Source organism: Gymnogyps californianus, chromosome 3, assembly GCF_018139145.2.
Source record: "Gymnogyps californianus isolate 813 chromosome 3, ASM1813914v2, whole genome shotgun sequence".
In the NCBI taxonomy this organism is placed as follows: domain Eukaryota; kingdom Metazoa; phylum Chordata; class Aves; order Accipitriformes; family Cathartidae; genus Gymnogyps; species Gymnogyps californianus.
Genome location: NC_059473.1, coordinates 89,208,086 through 89,234,545, shown reverse-complemented (window position 1 = coordinate 89,234,545; position 26,460 = coordinate 89,208,086). Strand labels below are relative to the sequence as shown.

Below are 26,460 nucleotides of genomic sequence, written 5' to 3'. Positions count from 1 at the left end.
TTTCCCTCTCGTCTGAGATCATAGTTCCTTGGATCTCTGCATCTTTACAGTAGCTTCACATAGCATGTGCCTTCAATGTACCTGCTGTTGCACTTAGTGGGATGAAATCTCTGCTTCCAACAGCGGGTTAGTGCTTTAGCAAGACCTTCAAAAAAGATGGCTACTTCAGGTATTTATGATATTGAGGTAAACTGACAAATCTCTCCCATCATACTAAACTATATTTCACAAATATGGGTCAAACTTCACCACGTTCCACCATGAACATTTGGATGTAGGTGCTTTACAGTGCTGTTGCTGGGCAGACATTCATCAGACCCTTCACAGGTTCCCCTACGCTGCCAGAGAAGAGGTTTCCTCTCCTTAGTCCTTGCAGTGGATGTCACACCCACACACTCATTTCTTCACTTGCTTCAGTTTCTGCTTCTGCTCTGCCACCTTTGCTAACTCCCAAAGGCAACTATTCTTACACCTATAATTGCATTCAGAGATGTCTTGGGCAACAGAACAAGCATCAGGCTTTTCCTACCCACATCATTTGCAGAGTTTAACTAAGGGAAAAGGAAGAGGTGGTGAAGCTTTAGGAGCCAAGATCTGGAACAGAAAAAATGGCAGTGCTGTCTGCTTTAAAATATGTATAGCCTCTCTCCTTCTGTAATCCCATCTCTGAAATTCTTATTTTGTTCCCTCATTACCACTCAGCGTCTGCCACTTCCCACACTGCTCACAGCACTAGCAATATACAATACATGGAAAAAAGGTTTTCTCCTTTAATAAAATTTCTGATATATTTCATGTTCTAGAAGAGATGGATCACTACCTCAGTGTATCATCTCTGTGTCACTGCCACTACTTCTACCACAGGAAGTTTCAGTTGGCTCTTCTTTTTTTCCCCATGCAGAATAAGTTGCCTGAGCAGGCAGCTCTTATTCTGGGGCAAGAGATGGGGAAGGAGGGGCAGGAGCAAAAATTCATGCCAAAAAGACAAAACAATGTCAGCTGTGGCTACTGGACATTTCATGAACTAGATGCTGTCACCCACCAGTAAGCAGCATGTCATATTACCAAAGTCTCAAACGCATTTACAAGGCAAATCTTCCCCTCCTCCCCCCTCACCTACAGTTTTTGCTCTAGACTTTCCTGCTTGGTTTTTAAGGCAAGTCTCTAGCCTTTGCAGTTGCTGTACTAAATCTTAAGAATGGAAGTTCAGGTAGTAGCCTGATTTTGCAATCAGCCTGAAATGCTAAGGTGGTCCCCGGGATCTTAGATAACAATTTAGCTCTCACCATCCAGGCTTTCACCTGGGGAAACACCAGCGTCAATCCAGAAGCCCTCAACTCAAGCTACAGTACATTTTGAAAAGCATACATTATAAAAACACAGCTAAAAATCTCAAATAAAGCCAATTAAAATTAATGACGAATGGGGAAGAGGAGTAGAAGACACTGCTAACCCCAAACATTCAAAAAATGAGTCAGTTCTGAGGAACAAGTTGGGGTTTTTTGTTCAAACCTCTACAGTAAGCTGAGTTCATGTTCTCCGGGTATTTACCACTCCCTAAGGCACCCAAGGCTTAAGGGGGAAGCTACAAAAGTCTCATGTGGCCAAGAGGTGCCAGCTTCTAAAGAAGCCAGCACATAAAACAGCAAGAGCTTAGGTAAGGGACATATCAGCTGTCTGAAACCTGTCCTCCCCTCATGAAAAATGCAGGGGAAGGAGACAGTTTCTTTCTCCCACAGATGGGAGCCCTCCTCCCCACCCACTCTTCTCTATAGCTTGTATTGAGAAGTGGTTAGTCATAGCAGGACAGATGCATGCATGCCTGGATGATGAAACTCAGATAACAAGAACATGTTCTTGTCTACAAGCCAGGAGACAACCACTTATTTTCCTTGCAAGCCAGATTTTATAACTCTTTTGTGATGGGGAGAACAAGAGTCACTTTTGTTTAGCCTTACTCAGCGTATTGGGGAAATACACTGGTTTTACTTCCCACAGTGCACAAGCTTCTTGCTCTTCCACCAAGTTTGCTTTCTGTCCAGGCTTCTATTTCCTCACAGGATATCAAATGCCACACACCCCGCAGGCTTGCACAGAGCTGTTGGCCATGAGATCTATCGAAGACCAACAAGAATGAGGACCAAGGGCTGTGGACATGGACAAAGCTGATGCAGAAAGGCAATTACTGCATGGCAGGGGCGTGTACCTGGCAAAGAAAAAGCCCTCACGCTGAGGTTTGGCCCCTTGAAACATGTAAGATAACAAACAGTCATTTGCAATTCAGTGAGTAGTAGTTCATCATCTTAATTTGAATGAGACACTAATAAACTGGTCTGAATATATTCACGTTTGGTTATGACTGTCCTCTAGAAATGCTGTCCTTACTTTGAGAAGGCACGCTCAACACGGTGGTAAGAAGTCGAGCAGTCCCTGCATTTGGCAACACATAGCACATAGGAAGGATGGGCAAAACCATGGTGAGCCTTTCTGGGGGTGCAGTTACTGACCTTGCTCAGGTCTTTGCGCTCAAATAGCGAGAAAACACAGCGATTTGCTGAGCCTTACAGATTTCTAATCCAGAACAACCTGACTCACCAGGGCACTCACTCATCCTAAGGCTGAAGTATAAACCCAACTTTTCCAAGGCCAAACTTGATAGATTCAGAATACCAACGTAGTAGCAAGTAAAAAAACCAAAATGAATAACCAAAAAACCTCTTCAGCAATGGCACTCCCCTACTGGTTGCACAACTTGGAAATGTCTTTGAAATCCAATTCAAGATTCAAATCTTACCAGAGCGTGATCAAGACATTTCAGTGTTTTGTTGTTTACAAAGTAGTTCGAAGCAGCCCTTGGCATTCAGTACTGCTTCGTCACTTTATTTTGTTACTAAATCAAGGTCGTCTCTAGTTAGTCACCTCATACCAGAAAGACTTTAATGTACTAAACTGTATGAAACATTTTCTCCTCCTTTAATCCTGCCATAAGACGAACCATAGCACAAGCAATTCCTGTAGCATCATAGCTGTGCTAGCGCTCAATAACCTTTTGAATGATACCTCATAGGAAAGAAATCAGGACCAGTATTATAAACTTTCAGAGTCCTAATATTATTCTAGTTTAAGGAGATGAAGAGCTTTAATGAAGCCTCCTGAGGTGTTACAGGTCAAACTACAGAATTCTCCTCTCCCTCTCCCCACTTTACCTGTGGCTTTGTGCTCTGTCTGGCTTTGTATGGATCTCTCCTGTACTGCTTAAAGATCAGCAAAAGTCATTACCATGTGCAGCAGACTCAGCAATCAGTGTCAGGACCTATACACATTTTTCCTCTCTCAAAGTGTATTATTGTGCTCAACATCTCAACGATCATGAAACTGGCAACAAGATATTTACTTTGATTGAGGTGTTTATTGCATCTCAGAGGGCACACATGCACTGGGGTGTTTTGTTTTGTTTTTTAAACTGAAATACAAAGAAGAGCCATTTTGAAATTAGCTTTTTATAGAACTTTCCCATTACGGTGTATGTTATCCCCACAGCAAATTCAGATACAACCACTTTTAATGGTACCATACATTGATTAAATAGTTCATTTGAAAGACTTTAGGTGAATATCTTTCCAACCCGATATGCTTTTACAGAGAACTGCCAAGCCACTTGTAACACTGATCAACAGTGACCTCATTGAAGAGTCAAGATCTTACGCCAAGCCATCAGCAGAAACAGTATGAGAACAAATAAAAATTAAAGAAACACAGTATGTACAGTAAAGGGCATGGATCTCTGGATCAGAATTAAATCTAATCACCAATAGTACAAAAGCTACTCACAGCGCATTCGGGGCAATGGAGAAAACACTAGCCTAAGGCATACACAGGTAAGCACTAAATTAAGAGATGTACGTAAGAACCGAACAGAGATGAGTAACATCACTTGTAATGTTCTGACTACAGATATACCAAAGAGTGCTCTCAGAGTATTTGAAATCCCTTAATGCCAGCACAACTATGGTTGCTTTTTCCAACTACATGGAGAGAAACTGACCCTTTACTTATTTTCAGTGCATTTAGCAAGAACTGATAAATATGCCAATTTTAAATGCAAAAACTTAAATAATTAAAATAGATTTTAAAATAAAACCAGCAATAAATACGGTATTCTTTCAGATATGGTTTTTCATTCTTGGTAAATCATCGAAAAAGTATTTGTTATGGAAGTTTACCTTTATAGTACTTTAAATTATCTTAACATATACAGTGTCACAAAAATAAAACATTTTTTCACAACAATTGAGATTCCTGTGACTGGAAAAAAAAAATGTATTCCACACAATTTCATAAGTATTTTCCTTACTACCTGGTATTATCACACTATGTTTCGTAACAGATAAAGGAGAAATTGAGTCCTAGGGAAATTTTAGGTGTCCTCAAAAAGTTATATACATTGAAACCTTCAAAAACCACAGACATCGCTCCAAATGGCTCACCAAACAACAGCTGCATAATCTGCCCCCATGGGATAGGTTCAGAAAAGCACTAGAAGGCATCAGAAACATACATCCATTGTTTAAATTGTAAAACACAAATAACCCAAGTACACAAATTTCGAGAGAGTAGGGATAACAGCTAAGGTAGTACACATTCCTAATGTTCACTTTCACAGCTGTGCTACACGTTTCAGGAGGAAGAGAAAGTCTTGAGTAAGCGCTGGGTTTGGTACTGGTGGCTCACTTTGAAACTCTGAGCATCCGTTTGTAGACTCCAAACGCACGTTTTTATCATCCAGTCAGAAAAACTGCAGCTGTGAATACAGAAAAGTATTAGATGAGAACTGGAATAATGAGTTAGATGATAAAGCACATTCTAGAAAGAGCACCAAATCTGCTCATCACTTCACACCTCAAAGGAGTTGTTATCAGTTTTTAATGAAGCAGCAGTCTTCCCACAGACAGTTATGAATCTGTCTACTATAAACCCAAGTTGAAAGCAGCGAGTCCTGGCAATGAAGGTGCATCTCCACTCCTGGCAATCTCCACCAAGTGCCAGGTACACCTCCCCGGGGCTGGAATTTGGAGAAGGCGAAGTGGGACTAGATGGTGCCTGCTAAGAGCAGCCTGATCCCATCCACTGCTCCTAACTCCAGTGCAGAGGGGGCTTAGAACAAGTCTTAGAATTAAGCTATAGGAAGAAAGAAAAGGGACTTATGAAGAAGGCTTTAAAGATACGTAATGATTGTCCTCTCCTCACCTGGCAAATTATTGTAGTCTTAATTATAAAATGCCTACCTTACTTCTGCATTATTATTTTTTAATTGGCTGAAGTGTTCAATTCAATCTGATGTTTCTACTTGGCCCTCTTCACATCCTTCTCCAAAACCCTCACAGTAAAGTTTTTGCTGTTTTTTCCTTCCATTCTGCAGTACTGTTTTTTTGCTTCTCCTCCATTTTTTCTTTTTATTTACTCCTCTGTTCTTCCCCACTGCTGTTCTACACGGCACTGCTCGGGACCTCATGCCTTAGCATTCAGAAAAGCAGTGCCTTGAAAAATTGTATGGTGAGGGAGAACAGTAGCTGGAAGCAGTTACGAGATGCAAACAACCTTCCCTTGATGATCAGGATATGTAAGCTTTTCCTCTTTTGATCCCTTCACACCTATGACACCAAATCTGTTTCCACACCCACAAGACTGGAACAAGCCTCTTCAGCACCGTTTTGCCCCCAGTACCCTGTTATGATTCTATTTGTTTCAGTATTAATTTCAGGGGAAAAAAAAAACCAAAAACCATGAACCCTTGGACTGAACGGAAACAAGGCAAAAATGTAAGTTATAGATTGAAGATAACTTTTCCTGGAAGTCACTTTTGGCAAAAAAGTAGCCAAAAGTCAAGCTTTCAGGCTAAAATTAAGAGCGTGGACAGAGAATTCGGTTTTCTGTTTAAACCACCACATTATCAGTGCACGTTTCTACCTATCTCTGCAGCTACAATTGTATCAGTCATATTCAATCTACCAGTCTAATCAACATCTGTGTGCCAGACACATACCACAGCATAATGTGCTTAGAGGCAGGCAGTCACAGAATACCTTATCATTTACAAGAAATCCTTGATGTTAAGATCCGCTAATGGGTCCTTTGTTGGAGGTTTCTTGGGACTCTGAGTAGCAGGAGTTGGGCTTGGAGAAAGCTAACAGACGCCAGCCAGGAAGGCAGGAAAAAACAAAGCAAACAAGGATACACAAGCATTAGGTAGATATAGCTGGTTCTCACACAGGCACACTGCAAGCATACAAAGTTCTCATTTTTCTGCAAGTTCAGCGTGTTGCCATTTTGCCCAACCATTGTTTAGACTCCATCCTTACTACAGGGTTAACAATGTTTGGCTGGTTTAATGGGTAAGGCTATAGACACTGCATATTCTAATTAGCATAGCTTCAAATCACTCTCTCCCTGTAAGACAGAATGGTGTTAGGATCATCAATCCAGACAGAGGTTAAGCAATTGTTAGATTTTAAACACCAAGGTGCAGAATAAGCAGAGTGCATGCTGCAGAGTACGTCTGAAAATCCCGTCAACTGGCATTTAAGTACAAGTTGTTCTACATCGGTAATGTAAATAAGAGTCTAAAGCGTACTGGAGATGTGACTATATTATACTCGGTTCCTCCTCTGGTAGGTATAAAAATCATCAGTTATTCCACAGAAAATGTCAGTTTTTCAAGTTCCATGCAACTCTTCTCACTAGGGAGCCAAATGATTCTCCCATCCTGTCCTTGCTCCTCCCCATCCCTACCTTACTCAGAGCACTAGAGGTATTTTATATGTAGCCCTGGCACCTTGATGACTACCCTTCTCTGAGAAAAAAATTGTTTGTGTCTTCCATGATATTATTCTTGATAATATAAGTACAGAGACAGTTTAAGGTGGGAGGAAAAGCAAGACCAAGTAGCTATATATGAAATGCAGAGCTCTAATACCTACAACCTACCTTCTCACTTAGAGCAGTTTCAAGTTCTTCCCATTTCTACACAGAAAACCCAAACAAACTTCAACAGGAATGTGGCTCCCTGCTTAAAAAGTGTGGTTTGCTACAGGTTGATTGTTTAATATTCGCCAAAAAGGGAGGTGGCTTGGTTTCAAGTGTTATGAGTCAGATTTTAGAGCTGCAGCATCAACTTCCACCTCCCACCCTATTTGAAAGACAAGATGGACTTCTGACTTACAAAGCAGCAAAATACTACAGCTAAGTCATTCCCTGCCTCTCCTCTGGAAGGGCCCTTTCCTTTGCAGAGTTATTACAAACCAAACTCTACTTTGAAAAAATAGCCTGGAACAGGTATTATGGCTTATGTTGCATCACCTAGTGGCTATGAGCTAAAAGCTTTGCACCAAAGTGGGTACAGAGCACTGCACTTGCAAACTTACTAGCTTCAAGTTAAAAAGAATCCTTAGGAAACTATGAGAAGCAGTTGATACCACACGGTTCAACAGGAAGGATGGCATGTCTTTATTCACTCAACCTACTTCATCATTAATTACTCCATCAGATTTTTTTCATCATATTAAAGAAAGGACTCATCTCCCTGGCAACCAGTAACTTGTGACACAATGTCTCCTGGTTATTTTTAATTAGTATAGAATTAAGAATAGGTTTGCTTTGGCTTTAGGTGGCCAAACTTGTGTCCCCTTCATGTCTAAATATGTGATTGTCACAAAGTCAGACTAGGTAAATACAGTTTAAGGATATGAAAAATGAAGCAGTGTCATGTATCTGCCACTTACAAAAGAATAGAGAGTGACTGAAGATTAAGATTATTCATTTGCATTCCTCCACCTTAATGTAAGTTAGAAGAAAAACTTCACAATATTTAAATTTGCGCATTGCTGTGAAAAGCATGCATCCTGAGCGCTCCAATGTTACACACACTACGGTAATTCATACTTGAATGCAATCGGTTTGCACCGAAAGAAACCCAGCAAGCTACCAGCCTGAAACAGATAAAAAGTTGTATTTACTGAGAAACAGCTGTCATCCAAGAACTGGAGATCTTAGCTTGTTCATGAGCAGAAGGTTGGTTTTTCTGCGGAATCTCTTGGTGGGCTGCAAGGGAAGATGCTGAGTGCAGCTCTAGTAAATTTTGACAAGCTCTGAACAGAATAGGAATGCCCATCAGCTCCACTTTGAGCTTTACTCAAATATCCCCCAAAACCAGAACTTGGATGTAGTTAGCTGTAGGAGCCTTTTCAAACCTGTTCCATTGGTCTCATACCAGGGAATTGAAAAAAACCCAAGGTGGTTCATGTGATCTGTTGCAAGTCAGGCAGCTGATACTATGAGAAATCTCATTTACAGACCTACAGCTAGAATTGAACTGAGATAATGCATACACACAAGCTACTTCCTAGAGAAACGGAGAGCAGTTAAACATTCATGTAGCAGTAACGCTTACCTGTACACCAGGGCCAGTGGCAGCTCCAAATGGTGGCCTCATCATAGGCTGCCCGTACATAACTGGCTGCTGGGGCATCATGGGTACGCCTGTGCCTGCTGGGGGCTGTGAATTAACGCAGCGTGAGTAGGGTTCTGGGTGAAGAAAGGAGAGCAGTGTAACAAAAGAGGCTCACCATCCCAAATGCTGCTCCTGGCTGTGGGACAGGTGGAGTACCTCCTGTGGCAGGAACAGCACTTGCTGGAGGCACGGCTCCCGCCTAAAATATTTAAAAAAAAAAAAAAATATTAAAAAAATGCAAGAATCTCTGTAACATCAACTATCTGGAAACCACACGGAGTCTCCAGCATTCTCAAAGTTGTTCTGAAAAGTAGGACTGTTATGTAGCAGATAATACCTAACCTCAAAACCACAATGCTTCAAAGAATGAGAGAGTTGAATGAGTCCTTATGCTGATGCTCAGCTTGCTTCTTTGTAAGAAAGCAAGGGTGACAGACTCTATTCTCTTCATGAATGGAGTCCATTACTGAATACAACTCAAAATAGCCCCAAGAAAATATGTATTTTCCTCCTCCTTCTACATAGTGTAAGAAAGCATCCCAATTTCATAATTGATAGCCAACACACTATAGCACTTGTTGTAGCACTGTATTTTAGTAAAAGCTTATGCAGATTGTAAAGCTAAGGGAAATAACTGCTATAATTAGTTTCCAATTAAAAAACAAGAATAGTATTTTTATGCAGTGAGATTCATTTAGTTTAAAGAATAAGTTCACATACTTAAGCCACCATCACAACCATTACATACTTTACTAAGGAGAGTTTAGTTCATCTTGTTATGTTTTTCATTCATATGCTTAACTTGTCATGATTTTCATTCAAATACCACAAGAAAAAAGTTATCTTTCACTAGGATTCAGGAAGAGAGAACTGTTAGTTTAGTAGTCTGACTGGATGTACAGCACAAGAGCATCTTTGAACAAGGCCACCCCACTTACCTAGCAGAACCTACACATCATCCCTTTTGGTTCCCTTGTCTGTAACTTCTCATATACAGAGTCTCCTTATGGCCTTGCAAGCATCCAGGTCTCTCCTTTTCACATAAGTATATACAATCCAAATTATTAATAACTCTGAAGAGAGGCAGGAAGCATTCAAGGAAGCGATTTAAAAATGGTAGCAGAATTTTTAGGAATCTCATTACTGCTATCATATGGCCTAAGTAGATTGGCACAATTTCTCAAGCTATTACAGAAGCTGTAGGGTCACGCCTGAGCCTCCACATCCTTACCGCCTCCCTCGAGTCAGTTACATCCCACTGCACTTGGAGAGTGGCTAGCACACTTTCAGTTCAAAGGACAGTGTGTCTCTGGAGATATGTTGGAATTACTCACTGCACAGTCCACTTCTGTGAATGCTGCATTTAATGCCCTTGGTTGATCTTTGCTTCCAGACTAAAATATGCCAGTTTCTTAGGAAACTGAAGACAAGTCAGGATAACCTGTTCCAGATTCATTAATCAGCAAACACTCTACAGTTTCTGGCTAATAATTACGAACCTCTTTTCCAGTCTGAAAGTTTTCTGGGGAGCATTTCAATTAAAAGCTTCACTGCACTAGCAGCACAGCTGTCCCCAAACTAAAACCAACGTCTGGACACTCAGGTATGGAAAGCAAGGAATAGAAGACACAGATTAATGACATCAGATGCAGTGATCTGACTGCAGCCACAGGAACATATTGTAGCTCAAAATCCAGTTAGGCAGATGCCAAGAAAATGGCCACACAAACTGAAGCTGCTTTTGCCACAAAGCACTCGGGTCACTTGAGGGAACAGGCTTTTATGAAGTTCTGCTGACTTTAATCCAGAAGTTAAAAGGTCACAAGGAAGGGAAGAAGTGACCAAAACTTAAGTGGTTCAACAGTGACATGAAGGAAAGCTTCATTTTGGTCTCCACATTTATTTTTCCTGCAGATCTGGTTTTCTTTGGTTTCAAAAAATACTTAAGTGCATGATTTTGAAGAAATATATATAGCACTGATGTTTCATGAAACACTACCAAAACCACCCAGCTTTCCAGAAAGGCTACTTACTTATCTGATGGTAAAACCACTACAAGATCAGGCTGATGTTACAGAAGTTAGAAATTTCAGGTAGTGCAAGTCATCAGATAGTTCACATCCAAGTAAAGCAAAGACAGTTTGAAGCCATTATTTTCAAGCTTACAGCACAGAAATGGTTAATCGCTACTACCATATTCAACACATTGCCTGAGAATTGTCTGCTGGACAGACAGTCCAAGAGCAGCCGTGTTAGGTAGCTTCTAGCTAGTTTTAAGCCAGCGGTAATAACTGTAGTGCAGATGAGGTCCTGTTAGTATCTTCGTGTTTAGTAAGTAAGTACAATAAGAAATCAAAAAAAATTCACTTACACTGTACAGTATTGCCCAGCCTTTCTATTAAGAAAAAAAGTTGACGTTACAACTAATACATTCAAATGAAGTACCAAGTTCAGGGAATTCTTGTATCTTCCATAAGGTTAAGGAACAAGCTGGAACATGCTTAGAGTCACATTAACATCTGGCTGCGGCAGCAGGGAACTGAACGGGTCATGCTCCCCCTTGACAGTCCTTCCCTTCCCAACCCAACTTTTTTCAAATGGAGGCTGTTTTATGCCCTGTGCGACTTTGACGAGATGAGGTATGACCCCTCTTCAGATTACTCTCTTAGCTTACTCATGATCAAGTTGCTCTTGTGCCAAATTTAGATTTTTAGCTCAATTCAACCCTCTTGTCTCAAAGTTAGTGCCTTCTGATACATTTTACAGGGCAATCTTAACTTTTCCAACAGACTGGTTTACTCTGCTAAACAAGCTACCCACTTCTAATCTAACATCAATCACCTGATCAATATGAATACTGTGTAGTCTTTGGATCTACTTCATTCAGGAAAGCTTGAGAAAAACCTATTATATTTTCTCTCCTTCCAGTACTTCAGCTTTGGATCAACACCATTGTCTTTTGGGCAATTGACCTGGGCCTGGTGCTGGCAAGACCTATATGGCTAACCACACACTTGGAAATGTCCACAGGCATTAAGTGTACATGTAGAGTAACATCTTGATACATAGGCTAGTGTATTTTCATTGACATGAACTCAACAATATATTTATGCCAGCTGTAAATCTGGTCTTAAAAATGTGACTTGAAACAATTATATCATTTATACAGAAGCAAACTCTTTAGCTGAAGTAGACAGGAGCAGTGCCTACACGTATGCTTGCACAGTCTCTTAAAATACTGACCTTTCAATACCAATGGTATCGATGGATTCACCACTTACCAATGGACCACTTGGGACACCACCAGTTGACCATGTTGCAGGTGCTACTTTTGGCTGCCAGTTAGCTCCTCCTGTTAACTTTTTCTCTCCAGCATTCCACTGAAGGTCTCCCCTAATAGAGAGGGAGAGAGACAGAGCTATTATTTACATACCCTCACAGTGAAAATGAAAACCAATTGCAGTATACATTAACATTATGCTTGCAGCTACATTAGTTTATGGTGTATGCAGTTTAAGCTATTAACAGAAAGATACGCTTTTAGTGCCACTCAGTTTCAAGGGTTGTTAGCAGGAGACACCAGTACACTCTATACTGAAGTCAGTTACATGGTTAGGGCCTTTGTGGTGAAAATTAAAGAGAAGTTTTACTTAGTATTGACTGAAGGTAACATATTATTGCATATACCCTTGCAAAGTAGGAAAAGGTACTGCCACTGCCTATTCTACTGGGGCCAGGCAGTAGAGCTGCCTACTAGAAGTCTTTGAAGGGTCATTTCATTGCTGGAAATCTTGCTCACACAGCTGAAGGAGGAAAGCATTCAGTTCTGAAAAAAGTTGATAGATACAAGAGAAACAAATCATTCGTAGAATAAAAGGGCTTTTGCAAAACCAGGTTTTGTTAGAGGCTGCTCTATCCAGAATAAGATACACCATTTGAATGAAGTAGATTGAAGGAAGCTAAGTTTTGGGGATAAACCTCATGATGTGTTTATACATATCCCTCCTATCATCTGCACAGAGGCATAAACTGTTTTGAAGTACGCACATCAAACTGGTCTTGCATACAGAGGAAGACTCAGCACAGAAGTAAGCAATCAGTTAGATTAAGAAGATACATTCAAAAGTAAATGCAAAGCTGTAAACATTTCTTCTTGCAAAAAGCTTTTCACTGCATGGAATGAACTTTTCTATTTTACAAGTATTCCAATGCCTACACGATAAGCACATCCAGCATCTGTAAAAAGATAACAAAACTATTACATATTAGCCTAGATTACTGAGGGGAGCTATACAATTTATTATCTGGACTATTTGTTCATTTTAAGTTGTTTGGAAATCAGCTATCCAATATGAAGACAGTAATTTACAGAAAAAAAATTCTAAGACTCAGGTCAAAGCCAGCAGGTTTAAAAGCTATGTCAGGAACATTTAACCTTAATTATTCAGTGAACCTGTATAGAATAGAATACTTTTTCCAGAATTTTTCTGAACTGATTTGGGGGGGGAGGGGAGGGGGCACATAACCAAATCATTGATTCTTAATAAACACTGAAATAGATATAAGACTATACAGCCGAGTTGAAAACTACTTCTTTTTTTTTTTTTTAAACAAAGTTGAACTTACTTTTTTGAAGTAGTACCAGAAATTCCAAGATCTGAAAATTGTAAGAAAAAAGGAAAAAAAAAAAAAAAAAAAAAAAAAAAAGAAGTCATGTGTTTAGTAAATTAAAGCATATCAAAGTAACAGCTCATGTTTCATTGCACATGGGCTTATACAGAGTAATAAAGTTTTGGCTGTCTTCATTTAGGCAGCATCAGAGGACTGGCCACATCTACCCCTTCTTCAGGACAAACTTTTGAGGAACCCTGCAGATGTCTTATACTTGAGGAAGCCATTTTTGCTGCATAAGCAAACCAAAGTAACAATATATTTAGGTCTACAAAATGCTAAGTTATTTAAGAGCACTGAACTATTTACCATGAATGACAACACTAGTTTCTGTTCCTCATTATACATACAGAAATAAAAAGCTCTTTTTCACGTACACATAAATCTGAACATTACCTGGAAGTTTTGCACTGTTTTATCTGCTCTATGGGAGCATGGGAACTCCCATGTAAGTAGTTTCCTTAATTACTCTTTGTAAGAAGTTTTAAGATAAGTTTTAAAGAATACTCTTCTCACATGACCAGTACAAGTCCTGTAAGTCACAGATCGCTAAGTTTGATTTTCTCCCCCAAACTTCGATATACCAAATGACTTGCAGAAGAGGTTTCAAGTGATTAAGAGTCCTGCTGACTTCTAAGCATGGTAGTTCCCCCCCCACCTAACAGAAGAGTATGCATCATAAGATCAGTTATATCTTTGCTGTGGTGTTACATATACTAACAAAGTATTCCATTTACACAATCCTCCAAAGTACAGCTTCAGTAGTATTACACCTTAGTGTAGGTGGGCCTCTTAGGTTTTTTGGGGGGCTGCAGCTACTGATCTCTAGTTATAAAGGCCGTTTTCCTACTAAAGGAAAGAGAACATTTTTTAGTTTAGCATTTCAAGAACATGTTTTGGAAAGTTCACTGTCTGAGAGAAGGTCTGTTCTTGGCTGTTGTGCACTCCTCACCCTACTGCTACTCCTCCTCTCATTAAGCAAGAAGTCAGCTCTTTGTGTCCACCAGCTTTTCTGCTTAAATTCCACAGTGCTATCAGATGCTTTGGACAATTTTCACCTTTCGAACTGTTACTACACAGGGGCACGTCCATTAAGAGTCCGATGTGCCCCTGAATGTACCTGGGACGTTCACACATTACAAATCATATCTACCAAACAGATCCCATTATTTAACTCAGGTCCTGGGCACAAAGAGGGACAAGTTACGAACCCAGACTACCAGCTACCTGAATCAGGCCTTAGTCCTGTCTATAGTTTCCCCGATCTCCCCAGGGAAACAGGAGGACATTGAAGCAAGCTAAAATAGACAGGTATTTGGCTCCATGGAAAAGTGACATAGTTGCATGCCACACCACTTAAAACCAAAATTTGTCACTTACTGCCCACTAAGTTTGCAAGAGACGAATCAAGATCACTTCCGAGGCCTTTGCTCGCTGCTGAAGCGGTGACTGTTGCTGTGGCTGAAGGTGCTATAGACTGACCAGAAGGAACCATAGTCGGCATAAGAAGATCACCTAAGCCGTCAAACACTGGAAGTGAAAGGAAAGTGGGTCAGAACAGCAGCTGTGGTAAGAAAAACACTACCTGATGCTCTGCTGTTGCTCCAACAAATATAGCACAGACAGCCACGTCACGAGTCTTACCAAAACACTGTTTGACATTAAAAATAACGCCAACAAGGGCATGCATGTCATTTTACTAGACACTGAATGTACAGTAATCCTGAAAGAGCTATATTGATGAGAACTAATATGAGAGGACATGCCTAAAAGGACTTTAATTGAAGAGTTGAATCTACATAGATACAGCACCACTTCCACATGACACTATTTTTCCTACAGCCATCCTTAGAGAGATGTCAGGTGCACACACATTTGTCAGGAGATATTCATTTAAAGGTTTTTAAAATGAACATCTTGCAGCAAACACCAGTCAGAATTACTGTCGCAAAGGCAGTCTTATACCTTGACATCTTACAGCAACAGGATTGAAAGTCTCAATTCACTTGCAAGCAGCAGGGAATTGGGAAAACCTTCTAACATCTTATGAGATCAGAAGGAACCAGAACCATCCACACTGACAGAGCTAGCCTCCTTAGTCCAGTCGTGTAACTCAGAAGTTCATTTTTTAGATCCCTTGAAGTCAAACCGCCTGGTACATCTCATGCTAGCATTCTATCTTCTGATCTGTATTTAAGGTACATGCTAATGTTAAGTCAACAGGAAGGGGTAGCATGTGCACTGGCAAGCAACCAAATAACCAAGCAGCAGTACTACTTCAACCTTTTTTTCTTGTACAGTTGCAGAACTCACCAATTTTAAGTTTGCAGCGAGGACCCAGCATGGAAAATACAGAATGGAAGAGATGCAAACAAAATGATAGCAGTGATGAAAGTTTAAGCTTATAGTCAGGCAAAGAACACAACCTCAGTCTCCGTTTTGTGTACCTTCAGGTGCCATGCAAGCTCAAGAACAGCTTCAGCAGCAGCAGCAAGATGACTTGCCTATATACTTGATTTATAGAACAGTGTTTTCCTTGCGTAATTCCTGATTCATGCAATCAAGCACATGCAATGATGATGTTCACACTAGTTTGTTTTTTCCTGACATGGTAGAATAAAAAATGGGTACAGCGAGCTCTTGGGCACACACCAGCCTAAACACCACCCTGAGTTCTTCCAGTAGAGAAGGAACAGGGAAATCACTGATATTGCTTGTACTCAGAGCCTAAATATGGTGTCATTAACTCATTTAACACATAAAACACATTAGAAAATTCACAGGAAGAAACCCTGTGGCTCACCTGATGCATCAAATGAACTGCCAGTCGTTGGAGCTGTTGTCCCAAAAGCTGCATCAAAGTTAGGCTGTAGTAAGCTGGTTTGAGCTGGAGTGACTGGGGATGGTGATGGAGAGGGAGCAATAAAAGAACCTCCAAAGCCTTGAAAAAGCCACATAAGAGAGGTGTGGACATTAGAGTCAGTGTTGTTGGGCTGTGTTTAACAAAAGCTCAATCTATAGAAGGCACAATGATAGAGAAAATTCTTACTAGACCATTGTAAATAACTCAGTACTACACAAGCATCCTTGCTATGCCAGGTATGACCCAGGGAATTTAAGGTTTTGTGAGAGTCACCAATAAAACCTTTAATATTTGTTACTTAGATATCTGCAGAGGCAGACCAACAGAAGTAGAGAACACAATTCTTCCAGTACTACACGCTATCATTCTAGGTAAGTAATCTCACAGGCAGAATGCAACAAACAAGAATTAGTTCAGAAAAAAGAGAAACAGAGGACTAACTTGAGAAAAGCATATGATCACCCATCAACTATTGTGGAATCTCAGTTCAGAAGGCAGTGTTTTACTAATCCAGTTCAGCCTCTCTCACCATCTTAAAACATGCTGGTCTCCCTTGTCAAGATGTCTTCAAGCTGCTGCCCCCCCGACTCCCGTGCCAAAGCAGGATGAACAGCATCCACAAGTGAACTGCTTGTAGGCTAGAGAATCTCCATGATTAAGGTCAATGTATATATTATAAACCCTTTATTTATATAAATAAACCCTACTCATGGAGATTCTCCAGCCTACAAGCAATGCACTCCCATGCTTGCCTATTCTTAAAATCCCTCCCTTGCCCTCTATATAATTTGATCTCCCTTGCAATTTAAGCTTATTGTATTATCTACAGATTCTGGAAACTGATTAAATATGCAAAAATTCTGTCAAAATGAGAACAGACATATGACACTTTCTCAATTCTCTTTAATCTACAAGCCATTCCTCTTATTCAATCTCTTCTTCACAGTGATGTCCGAGACCTCTATACTACAGCTTCAGTCTCTCAGCCTTGTTTTTTTCCCAGCTGCCCTTGCATAGAAAGGATCAGATCTGAGCTCAGGGCTCCAATTGCGACTACGCAAATACAGCAGGAAGAGCACTCCGCACAACCTGCAGGCTGTACTTTTCCCCCCTATATCAGGGTAGGAAGCATATTATTTTGCCACAGCTAGGCACAAGACAGTGATGAGCCAGTGCTCTACCACTGTCTTTAGTTTCTTTTCAGGGAATGTCCTGCCTTACAGTCTACCGTCCTTATTTGTCCAGCTAATCATCGCTGCCTATGGATAGAAGCTCGAACATTTACTCATTTGAAACTTCTCCTTTAGATAATTTTATCCAATTTGTAGAGACCATTTTAAGTCCTATTCTCATCCAAAGTAAATACAGATCTTTTCATGTGGGTGAAATCTGAAAAATTAAGCATGCTACTCCAACAGTCACACTGTTGACATTAAGTACCAAATACAACTTATCAATTTAGAAGAGATCATCTATTTACACTAAACTCTTATCACTTTCTGGTTTTTTACTGAGATAGTTTGTACCACTCTTGTTTAAGCAGTCAACTAACTCCTTTCTTCCTCGTCTTTCTTCAGCTTGCTTTAGTTACCAGTTCAGTGGGGAAGTCAGCTTTTTAAAAATGGGAAAATAAAGAAAATTCTGAAGATTTTCTAACCACTTTTTTATCCAAACTGCTTTTCATGGTCACAGGGTATATCGATTACAGCACATTATACAGACATCTTACAAACAGTGACAACAGCACATTTCCCAGCTATGAAATCAAGCATCTGCCAGACATTTAACTACGAGACAGGCTAGAGGTCAACATAAAGAACTCATGCTCAAATTGTGAGCATCAATTATATCAAATGTTACTGTGAGATCTCAGACACTCTCCCCAAAAACTTTGCTTTCTCAGAGAACAAAGTAAGACTAAACACCAAACACTTAACAAATGTTGAAAGCATAAGAGAAATTTATACACACACACTTGATGCAAGCATCAGACATTTATACATCAGATGCATATTTCAGAAGAGAAGTGAGTTAGCAGTAGCTAATTGTATTCAACCCAAAACCCTCAGTAGGGAAACGAGAGTGGTGTGCCATCATCGGGTCCTGGGCACCAGACCAGCAACTTGCTTTACCACCAGCAGACAGGCTTTAGTTGTGGAATGCCTGGCCTATATGAACAAATACATTGGCCCCAGACACAGCTGGGAGAAGACAGCAAACCTGACTATGCACTACAGGTCCAGGAGAACACAACCTGATTAGAAACACCTCATAAAGTATGTCCTTCAGCTGAAGCTTGCCAGATTGCAGGCAATGACCGAAACACTCAGATCATAACTTAAACTGGTCCCTTCAGATGTTACCGACCAAGGGCACTGGCTGGAGCCAGGGAAGCAGGAGCGGGAAGCAGAGCAGCCTGCTTTCTGTAGTCTGAAGTAAAGGGCATTTCAAAAACCTCTGTGAGCTTCCCTGTGTTTATTAGGCCTACTTCAGGGTTCTGGCACCAAGAAGCCTTTATCACCCAACTCCTAGTCCATAGCAAGTCACACACTCACAGATGCTAACTCTGAATCTGGACGCACTGTGATCAGAGATCTGCTCTCAGCTCTCCAAGGTCTGTTCTTGAAGTGGGTTTGTGACAAGATAGTTTAGGTTGGAAGGGACCTCTACAGGTCAGCCATCCCAACGCCCTGCTCAAAGCCGGTCTTATCAAATCAGGTTGCCCAGAGATTTGCCTTGACACCTCCAAGAGGAGAGATTTCACTGCCTCTCTGGGTGGCCTGTTGTTGTATCTGACCATCCTCATGGTAAAAATAAAAAAATTCCAGTATTTAACCAGAATTTCCCACCCACATTGCCTTTTTTCCTGTCGCTGTGCACCTCCAAGAAGAACCTGGCTAGTCTTCTCTGTATCCTCCAGTGAGGTAGTTTAGACACTTATAAGGCCTCCCTTTTGCCTTCTCTTCTTAAGGCTGAATGGACCCAGTTCTCAGCCTCTCCTCATATGTCATGTGCACCAGTCACCATCTCGGTGGCCCTCCACTGAACTCACTCTGGTACGTCTTGATCATCCACATCAAGAGATTCTCTAATACATTCCAGAAGTGCCCTGGATTACCTGTGCCAAGCCGTATTCCCTATTGCCCTTCCAGCACATACTATGGTGGTTAAAGTTGCCCATGAGTGCCAAAGCCTGTGCTAGTGAGGCTTTCTCCAGCTGCCTAAAAAAAGGCTTCCTCTACTGCCTCTTCTTGATCAGGTGGTCTGTAGCAGACACCTGCTAAAACATCATCAATGCTGCCCTGTCCTCTGATCCTTACATACAAGCTCTGCCCTAGTTCATCACCTGTCCCAAGGCAAAGCTCCATGCATTCAACTATCTGCAAAAAAGTACTAATCTCCAAAGAATCAGACCAGAAGCAGGTTGACAAGATACAGGGATGACAAAGGCAGTTGACTGCAGCAATTCCTAAAGCACTGGAGCCATCTAAAGATCCTGTGCTCAGTTAGATCCTTTTCATTTCTTGAGTGAGAACAAGGAGCTTGGCAGCAGGGCACAACTTAATATCCATTTATAAGATTCTGTTTAGAAAGTTACATAAGCTTTTGCAAAGCCCCATAAAGTGTCTGTTTCTCCAGCTACAGATTAGAGTTCTCCCCAGCTTCAGGCAAAGTTTGCATGATGATTGGTCTTAATTCCATAGCTTTTAGCCTTGCGCAATTTAACAGCAACATCAGGCACAGAAGCCATAAAAATGTTTTAACAGATTAAGTTCCTAGTTGCCTAGGGCTTGCATAAGACCCAGAGTGAGTCTGCAGAAACAGCAGCAACCAAGTTAGATGTGTTGTCTGGACATCCCCAACTGCCCGATTTTGAGGTTGCTTTTACTTACACATTCAAGTAAGATTTCTTACAAGAACATGCTATTAGAGTACATACTGGGATACACATGCAGACAGTTTAATTGGACAGAAAGATCTAGAAGGGAAAATGGCTAGACTATTGTATTTATCAGCATAGTTCTAGTCTTGTCTGCTGAGAGTCTTAGAAGAGTATGAAAAAAATTCTACCATATTTTCTAAGTCAGCCAAGAAGAGACTAGAAACTTGACAGCAGAACACTTAAGACAATGATGCATAGTAAGTACACTCATAACATTATGCATATAAACACTTAGTACAACCAAACACTCATAAATCATGAAGGACAAGCCTTCAGCCACCATATGAATTCTGGACACTCTTGAATTTAAAACTGGATTACACTGCAGGCTATACATCTGCCATTATCTAGGGTGAACAAATGCTTAGCAATATGCTGTGATGTTTACAGACTCTCTATATCTGCCAAAAAAAAGATTCAAATCTACTTGGAGCCCTTTTGAATGTATATTCAAAGAAAAAATAAAATAAAATTTAAAAAATCATCTATTCACCCCAATTGCTTCAGGTCTGCTTGAATATTTAGACTTATAACATCCCTTTTATAATTTAGGTTTTGATTTAATGGGATTGATCAGATTGAGAGAGCACACTGCTGAAGTTTAAGCCATCTGGAGCATAATTCCTACTGGAATTTAAGCTTAGTTACAGATAAGAGCATAAAATATTTTGTATTGTAATGTTTGCATAAGCAGAATTAGCTTCTGCCCACAACATCTTTGCACCCAGTCCCCGATAACACACACAACTGCAAATGACTGGTATGTTTCAGAATATACTATTTAAAGCCTGATCTCCGGCCTTAAGCTATCCATAGACTAATACAAAGATCTATTGAAGCAATATTAAAACAAAAGGTGGTCTTCTACCTTAAAATCCTGAAGCTGCCTGTACTAAAGCTTTAGCATGCATTTACACATTATGTCCCACTTTAAGTAGCTGGCTTGCCAGCACTGGAACCAATTGAGAACAGACATATACATTATTATTATCTAGACTACTTCTATCTTCCTGCAGCACAACTAGGCAATGCCCACGCGTAGAGCAGGTACTAGAAAATGTGTCCTCTTCTGAGATGGCTTCAGCATGCCAGCACTCACCTGTATCAACTCACAGCACTGAGAGCAGATTACATACTGAGGTATCTCACTTACTTACATTATGTATTCCTCAAACAATGGAGGACCTCTCACGAGCATATAAAGGCAAAACATACACAGGGTTGGACTTCTGATACAGTGTAAGTTGGCATGAGAGACCTTCAGACACACAGACAGCAACTGTCGTCAGGGCCCACCATACCTAGAGTGGTTAGTAGTTGCATAAAGGGCAGACTATCACTCCAGCTCAGAATTAATGCCACAAAGGTACAACATGAAGCTAACAATCACCTTTGAAGTTCATGAAGGATAACCTACCAACCAATTCTACTGACAAATTCACCTTTCAGAAACATGGGGGAAACTAAGCCAAGTCTTCCTCAAACCAGAAGTGCATTAGTTTCCTTCAAACCTGAGGAAGACATTCTGGGATCTTGTTCTCTACAAACTTCAAACTGGGATGAGGAGGGGTCACAACTGTTTAGCACAATCACTGTAGCCACTAAAATACATGGTATAGCACAAATTTTTGAGAATTCGACTGAAGTCCTACAGACTTTATCTGTAGGATAAAGACTACAACGATACAGTTATTCAGCATTTGAAATAGGGTGTGACAGTGACGTCACATTCAACGCTAGCATAGACCTCATCTCACCCAGTATAAGGAGAGGGTCTCTATCACTTCTATGCCCTTGTGCTCAGAAAAGCTCTCTCTCATCACCCCACTCTCCTTGGCTAAATGCAAGACTGCTATCAAGTCATTCATTCAAGCTCCTAACATTTAAGTGTGTAACCTGCCTCAATTAAATCAACCAAGAAATGAAGATGAATTAGAAGTAAGGAACAAGTAGCATAGCCTGCAGTACTGCTTACTTAAGTACTGCTACAGTCAGCCAAAGAAACTTCATGCATACACTCCTATTCAGTGAACAGTACAGAAAAATAAGGCTTGTGTAGGAGGTAGGAAAACAAAGAGCATGGGAAGAAGATAATCTAGGAAGTTAACCTGTACTTCAGTATAGTGCCTCCATTATAAATCACTGCAGTTTTAATTTCAGATGTCTAAAGTACTAAGAAATCTTGTGAACAAGTGTTTTATTCGACTGCAGAAGTCCACTTACATCCAAGGAACATAAAAGATTTCAAAGACCATTTCTTAGTTTTGCCTTAAAATAACAAGTTTTTAGAAGTTCTTTATTACCAGCAAGTAGGTCTGCAGAAGCTGAGGAACTAGAAGCAGCCTGGGTTGCGGGCTGGGGTTCAGAAGCACTACTTCCAAAAGCATCTAAAGGGAATTCCAGAAAGCACCAAGAAAAGGTAAAGAGTTCAATATTAAATGCATCAATTCATCACTTATTGTAAACAAAAGATGACAAAAGGATAACCACTTCATTCATCAGAAGAAAATGAAAGTGCTTGGCCATCTTTATTGCAGAGCCGTACCATGGACACAAAGTTCAGGTGGAAAAAAGGAGGTGCAACAAACCAGCACTTGAAAGAAATCTCTTTTCTTTTAGTGGGGCCTCTTCTCAGAAAACTAATACAAACCACAGCATTCTAGATGAGAGGGTTAAGCCCTTTAGAGATGAATGCATCGGATGAGAGTTTGGAGTAATTCCAGCCAGAATCTACTGACTCACATTAAGTCTTTTTAGAGGAATATTTCACTAATGTTTGAAAATTCACTACTTCTAAGCAACATTCCTGTTCTACAACACTCGTAGAGTTGGTTGTGCCCATCCTAATTTCCACCTTGTCAAATCCAACAAAGATCCTGTGATTCAGATACCCAGTTTGAGACAAGTCACCCTCAAAACTTCAGCTGCTTTGAGAAACGGAACTGAGAGAAAACAACATGACCATGGAGAGTTGCAAAGAACAAAAAAGAATTCAACAGCCTTTCATTGGACCTCTGAGGAAGAGCCATACATGCATTAAATGAAGACAGAATGGCAAGTGTCATGACAACAGAATGACCACACTGACAGCTTATTTGCAGTTCATTATTGTGCAATATGAAGAACTGGACATGCTAGTCTTAGCCGTAATGCTACACAGAAAAGCTGTGAGAAGGGAAAACCCGCAGCTTTAGCAAAGCGCAAAGGTAATTGAAATGAAGTGATTCAACTCTGAAGTGGTGAGGAAAGAAAAATACCCACCACCAAATAGGTCAATCACACCTGAAGAATCCACCTTTGCTGGAGAGGCAGTGGGTAGAGGAGAGGGGGCTGCAAATGCATCCACTGCAGTAAGCATAGGATAAATAATATTTAGTATCAGCAAGGCAACAATGATAGCTAAATATTTCAAAGCCACATGGGCTCCACCAGTTAGAACCACAGGGTTGGTAAATTCAGGTAACAGTCTTCAGAACTGCAAACGGAAAGTGTTACATTTCTCACACAGCAACTGAAAACCACAGTACTTTAAAGAAAGCATTGCTTATTAAGATTTTCTTATGCTTAGAGGAGGATTTAGTCTCTCAACAACCACATTACTTACTCAACTTCAGTGTCAGCCACTTCATGGTTTGCATCTTCAGCAACTGCATATCTTGTGACCAAAGCGTCAAACCCACAACTTAGTATTTCAGCTTAAAGACGTAAATTGGCAGTAAGTCTTTTTTTGCTTTTTTTTTTACTCTTGGAAAAAAAACAAACCCGGGAAGTCTGTAGGATGGCCTGTGAAAACAAGCACTCACCAGATAAGAGATCAGCAGTGAGAGAACTCTCAGGCACAGGAGAAGCTCCATGCGGCGGAGATGAAAAAGCATCTTCCAGAAATGAAATAAAAATCAAGAAGTAAGTATCGCTCAAGTCAGTTTACACCATTACACAGCATCAAAGCAGCAGAGTATTGGAAGAATTCTCTCTTTACCTGTACCAAAGAGATCTATGCTAGGAGTAGCATCTGGTTTAGGTGCGGCAGGTACATCAGGAACAGACTCAAATAAATCTAAGGCCAAGAACATAAAACATCTTAACTCATTTTTGAAAGGAAGGACTGAAAGCAGAACTTTCAAGTTTTGCACATCTTATTTGGAGTTAATAGGCTCTCTGGTTTGAAAGCTTAGCACACAGCATGCATGCAACAAGGATTTGTTTGTTCTGTACTCCTGACAGATCAATCCACCAGAATCAAAGAGTTAAAAACAAAATTACCACCAAAGATATCTAGAGCAGGAGGAGCGGAGGTGGTGGCGGTAGCAGAAGTGGTGGCAGTAGTGGTAGTGGCAGTAGCTGTAGTAGCAGTAGCAGCAACAGCAGCAGCTGGAGAAGGAGTTGTTGCAGGAACTGGAGTGGCTGCACTAGTTGTAGGGGTAACTACAGGAACAGCAGTCTCTGTTGGCTTCATAGCAAAGAGGTCCAGCTCAGGAGCAGCCTCTGCACTACCTTCGGATGGGGCAAAGGGGTCTTGTAAAAAGGAGAGGGGAAATACATGTGTATGCATACTTAGGATCAGTGAGGGAGGAAGTCAAGAACAAAGCAATGACAGGCAATGCACATACTGCAAATACACGCACGCATACAAAGGAGGTCAGTCTAACATCTAGCCTACTTATCCAGACATGTTACTTATGTTTTTCCAAAATAAAGACCATCTGAAATGCTGAGCAGTCTAGTTACTGAAGGGGAGAACTTTCAAAGGCTGTTTGACAAGGCCAAAAAAAGGCAGAAATATGACAAAAGAATATCCAGTTTAGCAGGTTACTGCTTACAAGACAGCACTGACAGAATTGTTTATTAGCGCTACCAAATAAGCACAAAGTTACTGGGACTCAGAAACAGGCAGTTTCGTTAAGCATGCTCTTCAGTCTAAGGCTTGTTTTGACCAATTGCAAACACTGTGAAAATTTCAGAAAAACACACTGCCATGTAGTTTAAACAAAAAAAAACAGCAAAACAAGAGACTATCTAATGACATAAAACCCACCATTTCCTGAACATGCATCAAGAGCTGCCGCTACAGGGGTTGGGGTAGCTGGTGCTGCTGCCCCTTCAGCTGCTGCAGGGGCTTCCCCAGGAGAAGCTGCAAAGGCATCTTGGGTGCAGTTTAAGAACAGCAATTAAAAGGAAAAAGGATAAAGAGAAGAAAAATATAGTAAAAGAACCAAGTTAAATCGCACAGGTAGATCCCCTTATACAACATGAACGTTGTTACTCTGACAGCAAGACAAGTCATGCAGTGCAAAACGCTTTGTCTCTCCCCCAACCCCACACAAGCAGGTTCTAGACAGGGTTTGAAGATGGAGCTTCTCGGGCTGCCCGCAGGAAGTACAGTGAGTGTGAAAGAAGGCGTTATTCTCATTGTATAAGGGTTCAGAGCAGCATGCTCATGTACTACCCAAAATTAACTAATGAAGAAAGAGCAGCAGTATGGCAGTAAATTGGTGTTAATAAAGACATTAAAAACTTGCATGCTCAAAGCCCGTAATACATGTGATTAATCTGCAACTGTGAATTTATCCGCATAGTGCTTTACAAACTTAAGCACTATTACGAATAACAATCCAATTATTTTGGCAGAGATCTGCATCTACGATTTCTAGTTTTTGAGCCAAGTCAGTCATGCAACATCTGAGAAATTGAACTTACTTGTTTCTTAACAGTATTCCAATCAGATCTTTCTGAAGCCATAACCTGATGCATAGGTTATATTTACTCAGCTTGCTTCTGACAGATCAAGAATGTTCATCTTAACTACTGGCCAGCCATAGTTTGTCTCTCCTTCTTTTAGGATCACCTCTAGGCCAACCAGTCAAGTCGGGGAAAACAACTGTTTAGGGGTTTTGGAACGACTTGCTCATGAGTTTTCTTTGACTGTTTTTTTGTTTGCCACTTGCTAAGTGGTACATTTAAATTTCAAGCTCTGAACTTTTACAGTATTACTCCCAGGCTTAAACCACCGTCTGTAGCTCTAATTCCATGAAGTAGTCCTAATGGACAGTGCCATTTGGACTATCCTCATAGGCAAGCATTTTCTTCACAAAAGGCTGTGCAATTAAGATTAAATACTTCAAGATGCTCATAAAGGTCATTTTTCTACTGCTACAAAGTTAGCACGTTAAAAAAAAATCTCTTGGGGAATACTGCAATTGCACTGTCAAACTAGTACAGGAAAAAGCTTAACATGCTTTAACTTGAGTGTCAATTTTAAAATGAAAACAACCATTTTAAAAACAAGTTTGTGCCAGTTAATCTAAAAAGCTCAAAATAACATGCATTGAAAAATCCAACAGAAGAGATGAAAGCCCATTAGTCTTGTACAATAGAATTAAAATGAGTTAGTAGCAAAAAAAGGCCTCCTAATAAGCCATTTCAGATATAATTCTATTTTTCATGTAACAGGGTTCAACAACAAAACTGGATGGCAGT

At 40.5% G+C, this 26,460-nt stretch overlaps 1 protein-coding gene across 1 annotated transcript in view; it reads right to left on the bottom strand.

The window, feature by feature from the left end:
• Positions 1-3,409: 3,409 nt before the first annotated feature.
• SNAP91 (synaptosome associated protein 91) overlaps positions 3,410-26,460 on the bottom strand; it is a 72,168-nt gene continuing 49,117 nt past the window's right edge. Inside the window, exons 17-30 of the mRNA XM_050893245.1 lie at positions 25,019-25,126; positions 24,247-24,498; positions 23,963-24,040; positions 23,787-23,858; positions 23,245-23,328; positions 22,287-22,370; positions 15,981-16,118; positions 14,558-14,707; positions 13,133-13,163; positions 11,788-11,899; positions 8,622-8,705; positions 8,447-8,551; positions 6,084-6,184; positions 3,410-4,801 (exon numbers count right to left, since the gene is read on the bottom strand). Of these exons, the coding sequence (XP_050749202.1) occupies positions 6,092-6,184; positions 8,447-8,551; positions 8,622-8,705; positions 11,788-11,899; positions 13,133-13,163; positions 14,558-14,707; positions 15,981-16,118; positions 22,287-22,370; positions 23,245-23,328; positions 23,787-23,858; positions 23,963-24,040; positions 24,247-24,498; positions 25,019-25,126 (1,391 nt within the window). The 3' untranslated portion in view covers positions 3,410-4,801; positions 6,084-6,091. The remainder of the gene's footprint in view (positions 4,802-6,083; positions 6,185-8,446; positions 8,552-8,621; positions 8,706-11,787; positions 11,900-13,132; positions 13,164-14,557; positions 14,708-15,980; positions 16,119-22,286; positions 22,371-23,244; positions 23,329-23,786; positions 23,859-23,962; positions 24,041-24,246; positions 24,499-25,018; positions 25,127-26,460) is intronic.